This window comes from Anomaloglossus baeobatrachus, chromosome 10 (genome assembly GCF_048569485.1).
Source record: "Anomaloglossus baeobatrachus isolate aAnoBae1 chromosome 10, aAnoBae1.hap1, whole genome shotgun sequence".
Lineage (NCBI taxonomy): Eukaryota > Metazoa > Chordata > Amphibia > Anura > Aromobatidae > Anomaloglossus > Anomaloglossus baeobatrachus.
In genome coordinates, this window is record NC_134362.1 from 35,220,596 (window position 1) to 35,239,849 (window position 19,254).

Sequence of the window (19,254 nt, forward strand, 5' to 3'; positions counted from 1 at the left end):
GTTTTACAGGTTCTAATCATAGCATTTCTGTATGCAAGGTGTCGGTTCGTATTGAATTGATGATGCCCTACAACTTTGTAATTCACTTTTTTTCTCTATCTCGTTCCGTTTTCGAGATAAAAATGCTAACTCCGTTGTTTTACACCAGGTGGCGCTATAGGTGGTTTCATTGCGTAGCGCATGGTACTTTACTATACCTAGACACCACTTCCATGCCTATAGCTGCCGCCGTTCTCAAGTTAATGGCAGTGGACAGGATATGGGTGGACACACTGTATAAATGATCTATACTGTGTGATATGTTTGTAGTCTTTGGTTTGGAGCAAAAATTTCTGCAAATATCAACCAACAATATTTATTTTCAGGCAAGATTTCCTGATTCTAGCCGGTAAGGTTTACGACCCTGCTGATCTGCTTGTAGAGGAATCTCATCAAGGGATCCAGGGTCACGTTCAAATCTTCTCCAAGATGCTGGATCCTTTCTGAAAAATCGGTAAATACGTTTATTGTAGAGGTGATCCTGGGGGTTTGGTCTGTGTTGTGCCAACAACAACGCCTATTTCAGTTGTATGTGTGTCCCAGGAAGCACATTCAGCTGAAATGTATTGCAGAGCAGAGACCCTTTGGGTGCCTGTACTACAATATACATGTGGCTAGCCAATCAGAGGCCGGCAATGCGCTGCCCGTTGCTTGCACGCTAAAGTCAGCTGCTGGCTATGGCAAAAGATGCCACACATCATGGGAGTAAGGGAAGGTGGATAGAATCAGGTGGATTTTTATATCTATTGGAGAAAAACCGCATAACAAGGACATTGCTACTGGACAAAGCCCATGATGGGGGACATTGTGCCAGGATGGGGGACACATATTGGAAGGGGCCCAAGATAGGGGACATTTTGTCAAGAAAAGGTCCAGGATGAAGGACATTACATCTGAAAGGGGTCCAGGATGGGGAAATTATTACAGGAAGGCATCAGTATGGAAGACATTATCACAATAAAGGGGCAAAGGAGGAGGGGCATTATGCCAGGATAGGAGACATATATTGTTGCAATGGGCAGAGGATAGGGGACATTATATCAAGAAAAGGTCCAGAATATTATACCTTGAAGGAGCCCAGGATGGCGGACATTATTAAAGGAAGGGGTCAGGATGGAGGAAATTATTACAGGAAGGGGTCAGGATGGAAGACATTATTACAGGAAGGGGTCAGGATGGAGGACATTATTACAGGAAGGGTCAGGATGGAGGACATTATTACAGGAAGGGGTCAGGATGGAGGACATTATTACAGGAAGGGGTCAGGATGGAGGACATTATTACACAAAGGGGTCAAGATGGAGGACATTATTACAGGAAGGGTCAGGATGGAGGACATTATTACACAAAGGGGTCAGGATGGAGGACATTATTACAGGAAGGGGTCGGGATGGAGGACATTATTACAGAAAGGGTCAGGATGGAGGACATTATTACAGGAAGGGTCAGGATGGAGGACATTATTACACAAAGGGGTCAGGATGGAAGACATTATTACAGGAAGGGGTCAGAATGGAGGACATTATTACAGGAGGGGGTCAGGATGGAGGACATTATTACAGGAAGGGGTCGGGATGGAGGACATTATTACAGGAAGGGGTCAGGATGGAGGACATTATTACACAAAGGGGTCAAGATGGAGGATATTATTACAGGAAGGGGTCAGGATGGAGGACATTATTACAGGAGGGAGTCAGGATGGAGGACATTATTACAGGAAGGGGTCGGGATGGAGGACATTATTACAGAAAGGGTCAGGATGGAGGACATTATTACAGGAAGGGTCAGGATGGAGGACATTATTACACAAAGGGGTCAGGATGGAAGACATTATTACAGGAAGGGGTCAGGATGGAGGACATTATTACAGGAGGGGGCCAGGATGGAGGACATTATTACAGGAAGGGGTCGGGATGGAGGACATTATTACAGAAAGGGTCAGGATGGAGGACATTATTACAGGAAGGGGTCAGGATGGAGGACATTATTACACAAAGGGGTCAGGATGGAAGACATTATTACAGAAAGGGGTCAGGATGGAGGACATTATTACAGTATAGGGTCAAAGGATGGGTAGCATTATATCAGGATGGGGGACATATATTACTGGAAGTGGCACAGGATGGGGGACACATATGCCAAGATTTGGGACCACAAAGGAAAGAAAAAGCCCAGGATGGGGGACATTACACCTGGGAAAGGTAAAGGATGGAGGATATGATCCGTAGAAGGGGTCAGAATGGAGGACATTATTACAGGAAAGGAGCAAAGGATTTGGGACATTATTACAGGAAAGGGGTCACAATTGGGGATATTATTACAGGATGGGGGACATTATTACAGGAACTAATCAGGAATGGGTATATTAATATAATTTATTAAATGTATCTATAATTCTGCAGACACTTCTTTTACGTTTCCACTTTGTTACCTTTTGTGATACAGTGGTATATAGGGTATGGCTATTGGAACGCTGATGGTTCCTCACGGGATGATTGTGAATCTGTTAGAAAAGAACAAATGTAACATAAGACAATATTAATTGGATCTTGGAAATCCATTTTATGTCCAAACCACTTTTTTATGTTAACTCTATAACTTTCTGGAAAACCGATAATTGTTTCAGAAGCTCTGGAAATGTCTAGGAATAAAAGATGGACTGAACGAAATAGCAAGAAAAATGATAGTTAAAGCAATCCCTATAATCAGAGGTCCAAAGGAGCAACTTAATTCTGGTAATCACTTGATTTTTCTTACCCCTTGAGATGCAGCGGGATTTCCAGAAATGTCATTGGAAAGTTGATTGTTCCTCATGAGATAATTTTGAATCTGTTAAAGAAAATAGTTCATTACACTAGAGAACTAGTTGTCTCATGCCTCCTACTCCTCCCGCTCTGTTTAACCCTGGCCCTATCACAGATTAGAAGATTTCTGCCTATGCACAGGGTACACAGAATGCTGCCAATCGTTGGTGTGGGCGGAGTTCTACAAAGCTCAGCATTCCGAGAACTGGTTGATCTGCAGAAGATAAAACAGTGATTTTATCAAAACTACAGCAACACAGCCCATTAAGTGAGACATCACCAGAATCAGGGTATCTACCCCTACATCATGCTGTTCTAATATTATAATATATATATTATATTTTTATATATATATATATATATATATATATATATATATATATATATATATATATATATCTCAAAAATTTGGTCAGCGATTCCCTTTAATAGTTTATTTTTATTATTGTCTTATTCCCTATTTCCTACCCAGCTTCAACTTTTTCCCTAAAGAAACAGATAAGAAAAAAGAATAACTTAAACCCCTTTCCCCTTTTTCACCAATTCAAGGCCAATTTCCCTACATATAACAAGGGATATTTGGGGTGGGCATGGGGTTGAATAGAGAGAAAGGGTGGTGTAATGGAAGGAAAATCAAATATTTTTATATATTTCATGGGTGTTGGACTAGAAACAACTATTCAGACTGGCAGCAGTTTTCTTTTTTTGGGGGGGTGTCTTCATTTATTTATTTATTTTCTCATTTATTTCACACATTGTGTTCCCTCCAAGAGCATAAAAGACCTTTTAAGGGTCAGTACAACATTTACATCATTAATATATATATATATATATATATATATATATATATATATATATATATATATATATATATATATATATATATATATATATATATATATATATATATATATACATATATATATATATATATATATATATATATATACACATGTATATATATATATATAGAAGGATTTTTGTGTACTCACCGTAAAATCACTTTCTCTGAGTCTTCATTGGGGGACACAGGACCATGGGTGTATGCTGCTGTGACTAGGAGGCTGACACTAAGTGAGCACAAAAAAAGTTAGCTCCTCCCTGGCAGTGTACACCCCGAGCCGGAGGCGGTACTATGCCAGTTTTGTGTAAAAGCAGTAGTAGGAGAGCCTTGAACAAACATGACTAAACAATGTAAAACAAGAGAAAAATGTGTGGTGAAAACAACACAGTGCCTTATGGGCACGTAAATATATAGTAGTCGGATGGAAACAAAGGTGACCCGCAAACAACATCGGGAAACATCCAGTAAATGAAGACCTCACAATCCAAACAGGGTGGGTGCTGTGTCCCCCAATGAAGACTCAGAGAAAGAGATTTTACGGTGAGTACACAAAAATCCTTCTTTCTCTATTGCCTTCATTGGGGGACACAGGACCATGGGACGTCCAAAAGCAGTCCCTGGGTGGGTACATAAGCCGTCCCACAGAACCAAAACAAACAACAAATTCTGTGGGAAAGCTCTGTTCAAATGTTTACTACCTTTTTAGAGGTGTGCGACAGCCGTCTGCAACACCTTTCTCCCAAGGCAGGCATCTGCTGATGTGTGGGTGTGGACCTTGTAAAACCTGGAGAAGGTATGAAGACTGGACCACGTTGCGGCTTTGCAGACTTGCTCGGCTGAAGCCTGGTGTCTCATTGCCCAAGACGCCCCAACTGCACGGGTGGAATGGGCTCTTACTCCCCTCGGAGGGGACTTGTCCCTGATTCGGTAGGACTTCGCAATGGCTGATCTGATCCATCTGGCAATGGTAGCCTTGGACGCCGGCATGCCCTTCTTGGAACCAGCAGGCAGGACGAACAGGTTGTCTGATTTGCGGAAAGGCGCAGTTCTCGAGACGTAAGTCCTGAGCGCTCGTACTAAGTTCAGAGTGTGTAGTGACCTTTCCAAGGAGCGAGTGGGTGCCGGACAAAAAGATGGAAGCACGATCTCCTCATTCAGGTGAAAAGGGGACACCACCTTCGGCAGGAACTCCGGAGACGGGCGCAGGACAACCTTGTCCTGGTGAAAAACAATAAAAGGTGAGTGGCACGAAAGAGCTGCCAGTTTGGACGTTCTCCTGATTGAAGTGACCGCCACCAAAAAGACCACTTTCCAGGATAAGTGTGAGAATGAAGATTCTCTGAGTGGTTCAAATGGAGCCAGTTGGAGGGATCCTAAAACCAGATTAAGATCTCATGGTTCTAGCGGAGCCCGATAGGGCAGATTCAGATGAGCGACTCCTTAGATGAACGTCTTGACCTGCGGACGTGATGCTAGGTTTCTTTGGAAAAGAACAGACAAAGCCGAAACCTGCCCCTTGATGGTTGCCAGCGAGAGACCCGCTTGCAACCCTGCCTGAAGGAACGCTAGAAGCGTCGGTAGTGACAGAACTAGCGGGGAGAGATTGCCGTTGACCTCGCACCACTGAAAAAAAGTCTTCCAGGTGCGGTAGTAGATCTTTGATGATGAGGGCTTTCGAGCCCTAATCATAGTCTGAATCACTTCTGGAGCAAATCCTGACTGGGCTAACAGCCAGGATTCAAGAGCCATGCCGTCAAATTGAGAACCCCTGAATTTTGATGGAAGAGCGGACCCTGAGACAGCAGGTCCGGCCGATCTGGAAGCCGCCATGGGGTGTCTGTGACGAGCTGTGCGAGTTCTGCGAACCATGCTCGCCTGGACCATTCTGGAGCGATGAGAATCACCGGAATGCCCTCTGCCTTAATTTTCTTGAGGACTCTTGGGATCAGTGGCAGCGGCGGAAAGATGAACGGTAGTCTGAACTGATTCCACGGAAGAATGAGGGCGTCGACTCCTAGCGCCTGCTGGTCGTGGTAGCGGGATATGAACTGTGGAACTTGATTGTTGAATCGCGAGGCCATCAGGTCCACATCCGGAGTCCCCCACCTGTGGCAAATCTGGTCGAAAACCTCTCTGTTTAGAGACCATTCGCCCGACGCCAGACCCTGTCTGCTGAGGTAGTCGGCCGCCCAGTTTTCCGCGCCGGGGATATGTACCGCGGAGATCCTGGCGTTGCGAGACTCTGTCCACTGTATGATCCTCTTCACCTCTTTCATCGCCATGACGCTCCTCGTGCCGCCCTGATGATTGATGTATGCCACCGCCGTGGCATTGTCCGATTGTATCCTGATTGAAGACCCTTGGAGAAGGCGTTGAAAAACTTGCAGGGCTCGAAGGACTGCTCTGATCTCCAAAACATTGATCGGGAGCCGGCTTTCCTGGTAGGACCACTGACCGTGAGCCGTGTGTTGCTGGAAGACCGCTCCCCAGCCCAGAAGGCTGGCATCGGTGGTGACAGTCTTCCAGTGCACTGGTAAGAACGACGTTCCTTTGACGAGATTCTGGCTGTTGGTCCACCAGCGCAGCGAGTGGCGGACTTTCGGGGACAAACGTATCTTGCGATAAAAGGTGAATAGAGACTTGTCCCAATTGTGCAGCAGGAATAGCTGCAGAGGGCGAAGGTGGAAGCGGGCAAACGGAACCGCCTCTATTGCCGCCACCATCCGACCTAGGGCCCTCATACCAAATCGTATGGACACCGCCCTGGAGTGGTGGAGGGTCTGGACGTCTTTCCGGAGGGAGACAATTTTTTCCTGTGGAAGGAACATGCGACCTTGGATGGTATTGAACTCCATGCCTAGGAAGGTAATCCGGCGAGCCGGGGTCAACGAGGACTTCTTCCGATTGATGAGCCAACCGAGACAGGATAGAGTCTCGATGGTGACCTGGACACTTAGACGACAGTCGTTGAAAGAGGACCCTTTGATCAGTAAGTCGTCCAGGTATGGAATTACCAAAACACCTCTGGAGTGCAGGATCGACATGGCAGCAGCCATGACTTTCGTGAACACTCGAGGCGCAGAAGCAAGACCAAACGGTAGGGCAGTGAACTGATAATGATCGTGTGCTACGGCAAAGCGTAGGAATCTTTGGTGCTGGTGTGCAATCGGGATATGCAGATATGCGTCCTGTATGTCCAGAGAGGCGAGGAATTCGCCGACCTCCATGGAGGCAATCACCGATCGGAGGGACTCCATGTGAAATCTTCGGGTTCTGACGTACCTGTTGAGGATCTTAAGGTCGAGAACAGGGCGCACAGTGCCATCCTTCTTGGGGACAACGAAGAGGTTGGAGTAAACTCCTCTGAACCGCTCCGAATCTGGAACCGGAATCACGACCCCTGAGCGGTGCAGAGATTCGATGGCGCGAAAAAAGGGGCGAGCTCGCGTGTCTGACTCGGGAGGATGGGAAAGGAAGAAGCGGCTTGGAGGAATTGACGTAAATTCTATCTTGTAACCCGAGACTAGGATTTCTCTGACCCAAGCGTCTGTGATCAAAGGGAGCCAGACGTGTTGGAACAGAGAAAGGCGCCCCCCCACCTGGTCTGCGCTGACGCGCGAAGACCAGGAGTCATTTGGAGGAGTATCGCTGAGATCTAGATGCTGGTTTGGCAGGCTGGCGTGGTCTGGAACGCCAGGAGGGATTTGTTTTGAAAGACTGGTTCTTCCTGCTTCTCTGTGGGGATCTGTTCCTCCTAGGCTGTGCCGGGGAACTGAAGCTGCGAAAGGGGCGAAAACCTGAGTTCGGCTGGCGGCGTGGGAAACGCCTTGGTCTCAGCTGTGGAAGGGAGGTGCTCTTTCCTCCCGTAGTCTCGGCGATAATCTGATCGAGCCTGTCCCCAAACAGTCGGCTTCCTGCAAACGGGAGGGCGGTAAGTGATTTCTTTGAAGCCGCGTCTGCATTCCAGGCTCTGAGCCAGACTGCCCGGCGGATTGCCACCATGTTGCTGGCCGCTTGTGCTGCGCAATTGGCTGTAGACAGAGATGCGTTAATGATGTACTCACCCGCTAGGGCAATCTGTGCAGCCATGTTGACAAGTTCGGGATCGTTCAACTGTGAGCGAAGCCCTTTACGGAGGGTGTCGGCCCAGGTCACCATGGCCTTAGCTACCCAGATGGCGGCGAAGGCCGGAGACAGGGCCGCGCCTGCCGCCTCAAAAGCCGAACGGGCGAATCTCTCGATGTTACGGTCCGCGGCATCACAGAGCGATGTTCCCTGCGGCAGAGATAGAACTGTATGCGATGCCAGACGGGAGACCGGAGGGTCGACCATCGATGAGCCCGCCCATTCCTTCCTGAGATCCTCGGGGAAGGGATAGTGTAAATCAATCGACTAAAGGCTACTTTACACACTGCGATATCGGTCCCGATATCGCTAGTGTGCGTACCCGCCCCCATCTGTTGCGCGACATGGGCATATCGCTGCCCGTGCCGCACAACATCGCCCAGAGCCGTCACACATACTTACCTGTCCGGCGACGTCGCTGTGACCGGCGAACCGCCTCCTTTCTAAGGGGGCGGTCCGTGCGGCGTCACAGCGACGTCACTGAACCGCCGCCCAATCGCAGCGGAGGGGCGGAGATGAGCGGGACGTAACATCCCGCCCACCTCCTTCCTTCCGCATAGCGGCCGGGAGGCAGGTAGGGAGACGTTCCTCGCTCCTGCGGCGTCACACGCAGCGATGTGTGATGCCGCAGGAACGAGGAACAACCTCGTTACTGCTGAAGTAACGATTTTTGGGAATTAGGACCCGTGTAGCCGATTAGCGATAAATCACGCTTTTGCGACGATTTTACATCGCTGAACGCTGTTACACAAAGCTATATCGCTAACGATTGCGGAAGTGCGTCACCAAAACCGTGACCCCAACGACAAAATTCAGGCGATATCGCAGTGTGTAAAGCCCGCTTTACCGTTGTTGAACATCCTGTCCGGTTGCTGTCTGTGCTTGCGCAAGATCTCGGCGAACTTCGGATGATCGCAGAAATACCTGTGAACACGTTTAAGTCGTTTGAAAGATACCTGTGAGCTCTGGGCGGTTGCAGAGTCCGGCTGAAGCTTCAGCGTCGTATTCACCGCGTCGACCAGGCTGTCCACCATACGCCTGACATCGGCTGCCTGATCCGAGTCCAGCAGGGAGGCTGCATCCGACTCTTCCCCTGAATCATCAGACGGTCTCGGAGACGAGTGGCACTCGGGCCTTGGAGGGGAGAGGGACCTCTGGGAGGAATTGGAAGACGAGACCGTGCGGGTTCGCTTCCGCGCTCCAGTAGCCAGGTCGGGGTCAGCACCACTGTCGTCCTGCGGCGGCTGGACCTGTGTGGCATGGCTGAGCGTAGGGAACGACTGCAAAGCTTGCGCGATGGTCAGGGACGCTCTTGACAGAGAATCCACCGACTGGGAGAGAGAAGTCAGCCACTCCGGGGGAGGGAGCGCATTGGGGCCCGGGGCGTCCTGTACTGCTGTAGTAGCGGCGTGGACGGGGGAGCTGGCGGCGTCTGGGGCAATCTGCGTGGGCTGCGGATCGGGAGCGCAAGCTGCGCAGAGGGAGGTAGCCTGGCCTTGGGAGAATTTTTCGTTGCAGGACGAGCATGCAAAATGCATTATAAAGGGTGCCTGTTTGGATCGGGACGACTTAGAGTTAGGCATGGCTGCTCAGGGGACTCCTACTAGGGACACTAGGGAGGAGACCGTAGAAGATGGAAGAAAAAAAAGTACAAAGTGTCACTGGTACTAATGAGGAGCAGCACTCACCCTGGCCTGTGCCCTTCCCGGGTCAGCAGGGGCCTCAGAGTAGCTGGGACAGCCGCAGAGAAAAAATGCTGTTGCTCACCAGCCTGTCTGTGCTGAGGTGAGCCGTTGGAAGAAAAACGCGGGCTTTTGCCTTTTTTTTTTACTGCTGGAGGGGGGCGTGCTGGCAGATGAGATGGCTGTCTCTGGGCAGAAAATGCGGAGGGCGGGCCAGAGGCGGCGCGCGAGCGCAAACGGGAGGCAGAGCGTTCCGACCCGAGGTATGCCCGAAGCCAGGGACTAAATTAGTGAGCGGCGGCCGCCGGGAGCGCAGCGCTGCGCGCGGAGCAGCTCTTACCTGCGTCCACACGCGTCGCTCGGATCCATATGTCCCCTTCATGATGCTGCGGCCCCCGGTAAGCGTTGAGGGATGCTGAGGGGCCGTGCTGGAGACTGTGGAGCGCTCCTGCGCTGCAGTGCCAGCTCCTAAGCCTGGGCCCATGGTATCAGGTGAACGCTGGGGGAGGCCTGGTGACAGAGGACCCCTTGATGTGAGCACTCCTGCGCTGTCACAGTCTGACATCCTCAGGGATTCCTCTTCACCTCCACCAGAAACACCCCCTGGGACGGTACCATGGGGGTCGACGGGGAGTGTGTGCCCTTAAAACAATAATATCGGTCCCCAATCAGCCCCTGGGGTGGTACCATGGGGCCGGAGGGGGAAAGGGCCTGGTGTCTTGAGCCCTCAGGCAACCCTGGGGCGAGAGTTCTCTCTGAAGCAGGGTCTTTATCCCTGCAGAAGAGACAAAAAATGTAGAATGATGAGAATGTTGAGCGGCGCCGTATAGCCCGAAAAAAACGGAAAAAAACGCAATAGCCTAGGCTGAGGTTGGCCCACAGAGATATGGGCCCACTTCAGCCTCCTACGACACTAAGCAAAAAACTGGCATAGTCCCGCCTCCGGCTCGGGGTGTACACTGCCAGGGAGGAGCTAACTTTTTTTGTGTTCACTTAGTGTCAGCCTCCCAGTCACAGCAGCATACACCCATGGTCCTGTGTCCCCCAATGAAAGCGATAGAGAAATTTATATACACACACACATATATATACACACATATATATATATATATATATATATATACATACACACACATATATATCTATATCTTTTTATATATAATTGCCTTATTCTGTCTGTCTGTCTCTCTGTCTGTCTGTCTGTCTTGCTCCAAAATTGTGTCCTTACGGTGACACAAAGCTGATTGGCCGCTGGGCTCGCCATGGCCCCGCCCCCCCACACGGATTGGCCGCTCGCCTCGCCTGGGCTCCGCCCCCCCCCACGGATTGGTCGCTCGCCTCGGCCTGGCCCCGCCCTCCGCATGTTTTGACCGCTGGCCCCGGCCCTCCGCACGCATCGCCAGACATAACCTTGCGCTGCTAGGATCGTGACGGAGCCGGTGTATGCTGGTAACTATGATACACATCGGGTAACCAAGGGACCTTAGTTACCCGATGTGTATAATGGTTACCAGCGTTCACCAGCTCCGTCAAGATCCCAGCAGCGCAAGGTTATGTCTGGCGCTGCTGGGATCGTGACGGAGCCAGTTAACGCTGGTAACCATTATACACATCGGGTAACTAAGGTCCCTTGGTTACCCGATGTGTATCATAGTTACCAGCATACACCGGCTCCGTCAGGATCCCAGCAGCGCCAGACATAACCTTGCGCTGCTGGGATCTTGACGGAGCCGGTGAACGCTGGTAACCATTATACACATCGGGTAACTAAGGTCCCTTAGTTACCCGATGTGTATCATAGTTACCAGTGTACACCGGCTCCTGGTACACATGTGCAGGGAGCCGGCATTATACTCCTCTCCTCCCAGGACTACTCCTCCTATTATAGTCCTCCTATTATACTCCTCTCTGAGTATAATAGGAGAACTATTATAGCATGGGGGATGGAGCACGATGGGGGGTGCGCAGCATGGGGGATGGAGCACGATGGGGGGTGCGCAGCATGGGGGATGGAGCACGATGGGGGGTGCGCAGCATGGGGGATGGAGCACGATGGGGAGTGCGCAGCATGGGGGATGGAGCACGATGGGGAGTGCGCAGCATGGGGGATGGAGCACGATGGGGGGTGCGCAGCATGGGGGATGGAGCACGATGGGGGGTGCGCAGCATGGGGGATGGAGCACGATGGGGGGTGCGCAGGATGGAGGATGGAGCACAATGGGGGGTGCGCAGCATGGGGGATGGAGCACGATGGGGGGTGCGCAGCATGGGGGATGGAGCACGATGGGGGGTGCGCAGCATGGGGGATGGAGCACGATGGGGGTGCGCAGCATGGGGGATGGAGCACGATGGGGAGTGCGCAGCATGGGGGATGTAGCACGATGGGGGGTGCGCAGCATGGAGGATGGAGCACAATGGGGGGTGCGCAGCATGGGGGATGGAGCACGATGGGGGGTGCGCAGCATGGGGGATGGAGCACGATGGGGGGTGCGCAGCATGGGGGATGGAGCACGATGGGGGGTGCGCAGCATGGGGGATGGAGCACGATGGGGGGTGCGCAGCATGGGGGATGGAGCACGATGGGGAGTGCGCAGCATGGGGGATGGAGCACGATGGGGAATGCGCAGCATGGGGGATGTAGCACGATGGGGGGTGCGCAGCATGGAGGATGGAGCACAATGGGGAGTGCGCAGCATGGGAGATATAGCACGATGGGGAGTGCGCAGCATGGGGGATGGAGCACGATGGGGGGTGCGCAGCATGGAGGATGGAGCACGATGGGGAGTGCGCAGCATGGAGCAGCGCCAGGTTATGTCTGGCGCTGCTGGGATCGTGACGGAGCCGGTGAACGCTGGTAACCATTATACACATCGGGTAACTAAGGTCCCTTGGTTACCCGATGTGTATCATAGTTACCAGCATACACCGGCTCCGTCAGGATCCCAGCAGCGCCAGACATAACCTTGCGCTGCTGGGATCTTGACGGAGCCGGTGAACGCTGGTAACCATTATACACATCGGGTAACTAAGGTCCCTTAGTTACCCAATGTGTATCATAGTTACCAGCGTACACCGGCTCCCGGTACACATGTGCAGGGAGCCGGCATTATACTCCTCTCCCCCCAGGACTACTCCTCCTATTATAGTCCTCCTATTATACTCCTCTCTGAGTATAATAGGAGAACTATTATAGCATGGGGGATGGAGCACGATGGGGGGTGCGCAGCATGGGGGATGGAGCACGATGGGGGGTGCGCAGCATGGGGGATGGAGCACGATGGGGGGTGCGCAGCATGGGGGATGGAGCACGATGGGGAGTGCGCAGCATGGGGGATGTAGCACGATGGGGGGTACGCAGCATGGGGGATGGAGCACGATGGGGGGTGCGCAGCATGGGGGATGGAGCACGATGGGGGGTGCGCAGCATGGGGGATGGAGCACGATGGGGGGTGCGCAGGATGGAGGATGGAGCACAATGGGGGGTGCGCAGCATGGGGGATGGAGCACGATGGGGAGTGCGCAGCATGGGGGATGGAGCACGATGGGGGGTGCGCAGCATGGGGGATGTAGCACGATGGGGGGTGCGCAGCATGGGGGATGGAGCACGATGGGGGGTGCGCAGCATGGGAGATGGAGCACGATGGGGAGTGCGCAGCATGGGGGATGTAGCACGATGGGGGGTGCGCAGCATGGAAGATGGAGCACAATGGGGGGTGCGCAGCATGGGGGATGGAGCACGATGGGGGGTGCGCAGCATGGGGGATGGAGCACGATGGGGGGTGCACAGCATGGGGGATGGAGCACGATGGGGGGTGCGCAGCATGGGGGATGGAGCACGATGGGGAGTGCGCAGCATGGGGGATATAGCACGATGGGGAGTGCGCAGCATGGGGGATGGAGCACGATGGGGGGTGCGCAGCATGGGGGATGTAGCACGATGTGGGGTGCGCAGCATGGGGGATGGAGCACGATGGGGGGTGCGCAGCATGGGGGATGGAGCACGATGGGGAGTGCGCAGCATGGGGGATGTAGCACGATGGGGGGTGCGCAGGATGGAGCACAATGGGGGGTGCGCAGCATGGGGGATGGAGCACGATGGGGGGTGCGCAGCATGGGGGATGGAGCACGATGGGGGGTGCGCAGCATGGGGGATGGAGCACGATGGGGGGTGCGCAGCATGGGGGATGGAGCACGATGGGGGGTGCGCAGCATGGGGGATGGAGCACGATGGGGTGTGCGCAGCATGGGGGATGTTGCACGATGGGGGGTGCGCAGCATGGAGGATGGAGCACAATGGGGGGTGCGCAGCATAGGGGATGGAGCACGATGGGGGGTGCGCAGCATGGGGGATGGAGCACGATGGGGAGTGCGCAGCATGGGGGATGTAGCACGATGGGGGGTGCGCAGGATGGAGCACAATGGGGGGTGCGCAGCATGGGGGATGGAGCACGATGGGGGGTGCGCAGCATGGGGGATGGAGCACGATGGGGGGTGCGCAGCATGGGGGATGGAGCACGATGGGGGGTGCGCAGCATGGGGGATGGAGCACGATGGGGGGTGCGCAGCATGGGGGATGGAGCACGATGGGGTGTGCGCAGCATGGGGGATGTTGCACGATGGGGGGTGCGCAGCATGGAGGATGGAGCACAATGGGGGGTGCGCAGCATAGGGGATGGAGCACGATGGGGGGTGCGCAGCATGGGGGATGTAGCACTATGGGGGGTGCGCAGCATGGGGGATGGAGCACGATGGGGAGTGCGCAGCATGGAGGATGGAGCACGATGGGGAGTGCGCAGCATGGGGGATGGCGCACGATGGGGGGTGCGCAGCATGGGGGATGGAGCACGATGGGGAATGCGCAGCATAGGGGATGGAGCACGATGGGGGTGGGCAGCATGGGGGATGGAGCACGATGGGGGGTGCGCAGCATGGGGGATGGGGCACGATGGGGGGTGCGCAGCATGGGGGATGGAGCTCGATGGGAGGTGCACACCTCCCCCCAACACACACACACACAACACACCACACACACACTGGGAACCACAAACACCGCCATACACAGACACCCACACACACAGACAACGCCGCACACACACAACACCCAACATACAAACACCGCGGCATACATAAATATACGCACATACCGCACAACACACACATTGCACAAAACATACCTCCCCCCAAAACACACACACACCCCACACCCACACAAACCGCGCAACACACACACAACGCTACAGACACACAGCGCTCCACAAACAACGCAACACCCAACGCAACACACAAACAACACCGCTCTCACCCCCCGCCACACCCAGACAACACCCAGAACATGTACAGCGCCCTACACAAACACTTGGTAACTACACACAACAACATCTATATATATATAACAAAAATCATACATGAACTACACAATACGTAAATTCTAGAATACCCGATGCGTAGAATCGGGCCACCTTCTAGTATATATATATATATATATATATATATACACACACACATACATACATACATACATACATATATACATATATATATATATATATATATATATATATAATTTCCTCTGTAACTTGAGCTCAGTTATTGGCCCCAGTTACAAGGATAATTTAGTCTCCAGCCTGCGCTGCAGAGCTTACCTGGGTGTGTTAGGATACAGAAGCTCCTGCTCTCTCCCGGCACCTAGCGATCACATGATCGTTGGGTCTGGACAATTAAAGGGTTATCCAGGCTTAGGACGAAAGTATGCGGTGACTTTATATGACTGCAGACTGCTAAATCATGACAACATATTGTGAGTATGCTGCAACAATTCCTGGTGTTACTTTTGCGAGTGGGCAGTCACGTGACCACATGTATGAGATTTGCATACTTGCAGTCATGTGCTGACTAGACTTCTCTCCATAGAAGTTAACTAAGGAAGGCTGGAGACGTCTAGTTGGCATGTGACCACAAGTATGATTATTTTAATCATGCTACAGTCATAAAAAGGACTGTGCACCAAATGATCACTGCCATGAAGAAGGGAATTTTGTTTACTTACCGTAAATTCCTTTTCTTCTAGCTCCAATTGGGAGACCCAGACAATTGGGTGTATAGCTATGCCTCCGGAGGCCGCACAAAGTATTACACTTAAAAGTGTTAAGCCCCTCCCCTTCTGCCTATACACCCCCCGTGCTCCCACGGGCTCCTCAGTTTTGGTGCAAAAGCAAGAAGGAGGAAAAAGAATTAAAAACTGGTTTAAAGTAACTTCAATCCGAAGGAATATCGGAGAACTGAAACCATTCAACATGAACAACATGTGTACACAAAAAAACAGGGGCGGGCGCTGGGTCTCCCAATTGGAGCTAGAAGAAAAGGAATTTACGGTAAGTAAACAAAATTCCCTTCTTCTTTGTCGCTCCATTGGGAGACCCAGACAATTGGGACGTCCAAAAGCAGTCCCTGGGTGGGTAAAATAATACCTTGTAAGAGAGCCGTAAAACGGCCTCTTCCTACAGGTGGGCAACCGCCGCCTGAAGGACTTGTCTACCTAGGCTGGCATCCGCCGAAGCATAGGTATGCACCTGATAGTGTTTCGTGAAAGTGTGCAGGCTCGACCAGGTAGCCGCCTGACACACCTGCTGAGCCGTAGCCTGGTGCCTCAAAGCCCAGGACGCGCCCACGGCTCTGGTAGAATGGGCCTTCAGCCCTGAGGGAACCGGAAGCCCAGCCGAACGGTAGGCTTCGAGAATTGGCTCCTTGATCCACCGAGCCAAGGTTGATTTGGAAGCCTGTGACCCTTTACGCTGGCCAGCGACAAGGACAAAGAGTGCATCCGAGCGGCGCAGGGGCGCCGTACGAGAAATGTAGAGTCTGAGTGCTCTCACCAGATCTAACAAGTGCAAATCCTTTTCACATTGGTGAACTGGATGAGGACAAAAAGAAGGTAAGGAGATATCCTGATTGAGATGAAAGGGGGATACCACCTTAGGGAGAAATTCCGGAACCGGACGCAGAACCACCTTGTCCTGGTGAAAAACCAGGAAAGGGGCTTTGCATGACAGCGCTGCTAGCTCAGACACTCTCCGAAGTGAAGTGACAGCTACTAGAAAAACCACTTTCTGCGAAAGGCGTGAGAGAGAAATATCTCTCATTGGCTCGAATGGTGGTTTCTGAAGAACCCGCAGCACCCTGTTCAGATCCCAGGGTTCTAACGGCCGCTTGTAAGGAGGAACGATATGACAAACCCCCTGCAGGAACGTGCGTACCTGTGGAAGTCTGGCTAGGCGCTTCTGGAAAAACACAGAGAGCGCTGAGACTTGTCCCTTAAGGGAGCCGAGCGACAAACCCTTTTCCAGTCCAGATTGAAGGAAGGACAGAAAAGTGGGCAAGGCAAAAGGCCAGGGAGAAAAACCCTGAGCAGAGCACCACGACAGGAAAATTTTCCACGTCCTGTGGTAGATCTTGGCGGACGTTGGTTTCCTAGCCTGTCTCATAGTGGCAATGACGTCTTGAGATAACCCTGAAGACGCTAGGATCCAGGACTCAATGGCCACACAGTCAGGTTGAGGGCCGCAGAATTCAGATGGAAAAACGGCCCTTGAGATAGCAAGTCTGGTCGGTCTGGTAGTGCCCACGGTTGGCCGACCGTGAGATGCCACAGATCCGGGTACCACGACCGCCTCGGCCAGTCTGGAGCGACGAGGATGACGCGGCGGCAGTCAGCCCTGATCTTGCGTAACACTCTGGGCAACAGTGCCAGCGGAGGAAACACATAAGGGAGCTGAAACTGCGACCAATCCTGAACTAAGGCGTCTGCCGCCATAGCTCTGGGATCTTGAGACCGTGCCATGAACACCGGTACCTTGTTGTTGTGCCGGGACGCCATGAGGTCGACGTCCGGCACCCCCCAGCGGCAACAGATCTCCTGAAACACGTCCGGGTGAAGGGACCATTCCCCTGCGTCCATGCCCTGGCGACTGAGATAGTCTGCTTCCCAGTTTTCCACGCCTGGAATGTGAACTGCAGAGATGGTGGAGGCCGTGGCTTCCACCCACATCAAAATCCGCCGGACTTCCTGGAAGGCTTGCCGACTGCGTGTGCCGCCTTGGTAATTGATGTATGCCACCGCTGTGGAATTGTCCGACTGAATTCTGATCTGCTTGCCCTCCAGCCACTGCTGGAACGCCTTCAGGGCAAGATACACTGCCCGTATTTCCAGAACATTGATCTGAAGCGAGGACTCTTGCTGGGTCCACGTACCCTGAGCCCTGTGGTGGAGAAAAACCGCTCCCCACCCTGACAGACTCGCGTCCGTCGTGACCACCTCCCAGGATGGGGGTAGGAAGGATTTCCCCTTCGATAATGAAGTGGGAAGAAGCCACCACCGAAGGGAAGCTTTGGTCGCCTGAGAGAGGGAGACGTTCCTGTCGAGGGACGTCGGCTTCCTGTCCCATTTGCGTAGGATGTCCCATTGAAGTGGACGCAGGTGAAACTGCGCGAACGGAACTGCCTCCATTGCTGCCACCATCTTCCCCAGGAAGTGCATGAGGCGCCTCAAGGGGTGTGACTGGCCTTGAAGGAGAGATTGTACCCCTGTCTGTAGTGACCGCTGCTTGATCAGTGGAAGCTTCACTATCGCTGAGAGGGTATGAAACTCCATGCCAAGATATGTCAGCGATTGGGCCGGTGTCAGATTTGACTTTGGAAAATTGATGATCCACCCGAAACTCTGGAGAGTCTCCAGGGTAGCGTCGAGGCTGTGTTGGCATGCCTCTAGAGAGGGTGCCTTGATCAACAGATCGTCCAAGAACGGGATCACCGAGTGACCCTGAGAGTGGAGGACCGCTACTACAGTAGCCATAACCTTGGTGAAAACCCGTGGGGCTGTTGCCAGGCCGAACGGCAGTGCCACGAACTGCAGGTGTTCGTTTTCTATGGCGAAGCGCAAGAAGCGCTGGTGCTCTGGAGCAATCGGTACGTGGAGATATGCATCCTTGATATCGATCGATGCAAGGAAATCTCCTTGGGACATTGAGGCGATGACGGAGCGGAGGGATTCCATCCGGAACCGCCTGGTCTTTACGTGTTTGTTGAGAAGTTTCAGGTCCAGGACAGGACGGAAAGACCCGTCCTTCTTTGGGACCACAAACAAGTTGGAGTAAAAACCGTGACCCTGTTGCTGAATAGGAACAGGGACCACCACTCCTTCTGCCTTCAGAGTGCCCAGCGCCTGCAGAAGAGCCTCGGCTCGCTCGGGAGGCGGGGATGACCTGAAGAATCGAGTCGGGGGACGAGAGGTGAACTCTATCTTGTAACCGTGAGACAGAATGTCTCTCACCCAACGGTCTTTTACCCGTGGCAGCCAGGTGTCGCAAAAGCGGGAGAGCCTGCCACCGACCGAAGATGCGGAGTGGGGAGGCCGAAAGTCATGAGGAAGCCGCTTTGGTAGCGGCACCTCCGGTGGCCTTTTTAGGACGTGACTTAGACCGCCATGCATCAGAGTTCCTTTGATCTTTCTGAGGCCTTGTGGACGAGGAGAATTGGGACCTGCCCGCGCCACGAAAGGACCGAAAACTCGACTGCCCCCTCCTCTGTTGGGGTATTTTCGGTTTGGGCTGGGGTAAGGATGTATCCTTTCCCTTGGATTGTTTGATGATTTCATCCAAACGCTCGCCAAACAATCGGTTGGCAGAAATTGGCAAACTGGTTAAGCGCTTTTTGGAAACAGAATCTGCCTTCCATTCCCGTAGCCACAAGGCCCTGCGGAGTACCA

The 19,254-nt window shown here is 52.8% G+C and overlaps 1 protein-coding gene across 1 annotated transcript in view; it reads right to left on the reverse strand.

The window, feature by feature from the left end:
• Positions 1–269: 269 nt before the first annotated feature.
• The window catches only part of LOC142254501 (capping protein, Arp2/3 and myosin-I linker protein 3-like), a 116,373-nt gene continuing 97,388 nt past the window's right edge, over positions 270–19,254 (reverse strand). The window contains exons 24-26 of the mRNA XM_075325590.1: positions 2,797–2,868; positions 2,471–2,542; positions 270–482 (exon numbers count right to left, since the gene is read on the reverse strand). Coding sequence (XP_075181705.1) covers positions 453–482; positions 2,471–2,542; positions 2,797–2,868 — 174 coding nt within the window. The 3' untranslated portion in view covers positions 270–452. The remainder of the gene's footprint in view (positions 483–2,470; positions 2,543–2,796; positions 2,869–19,254) is intronic.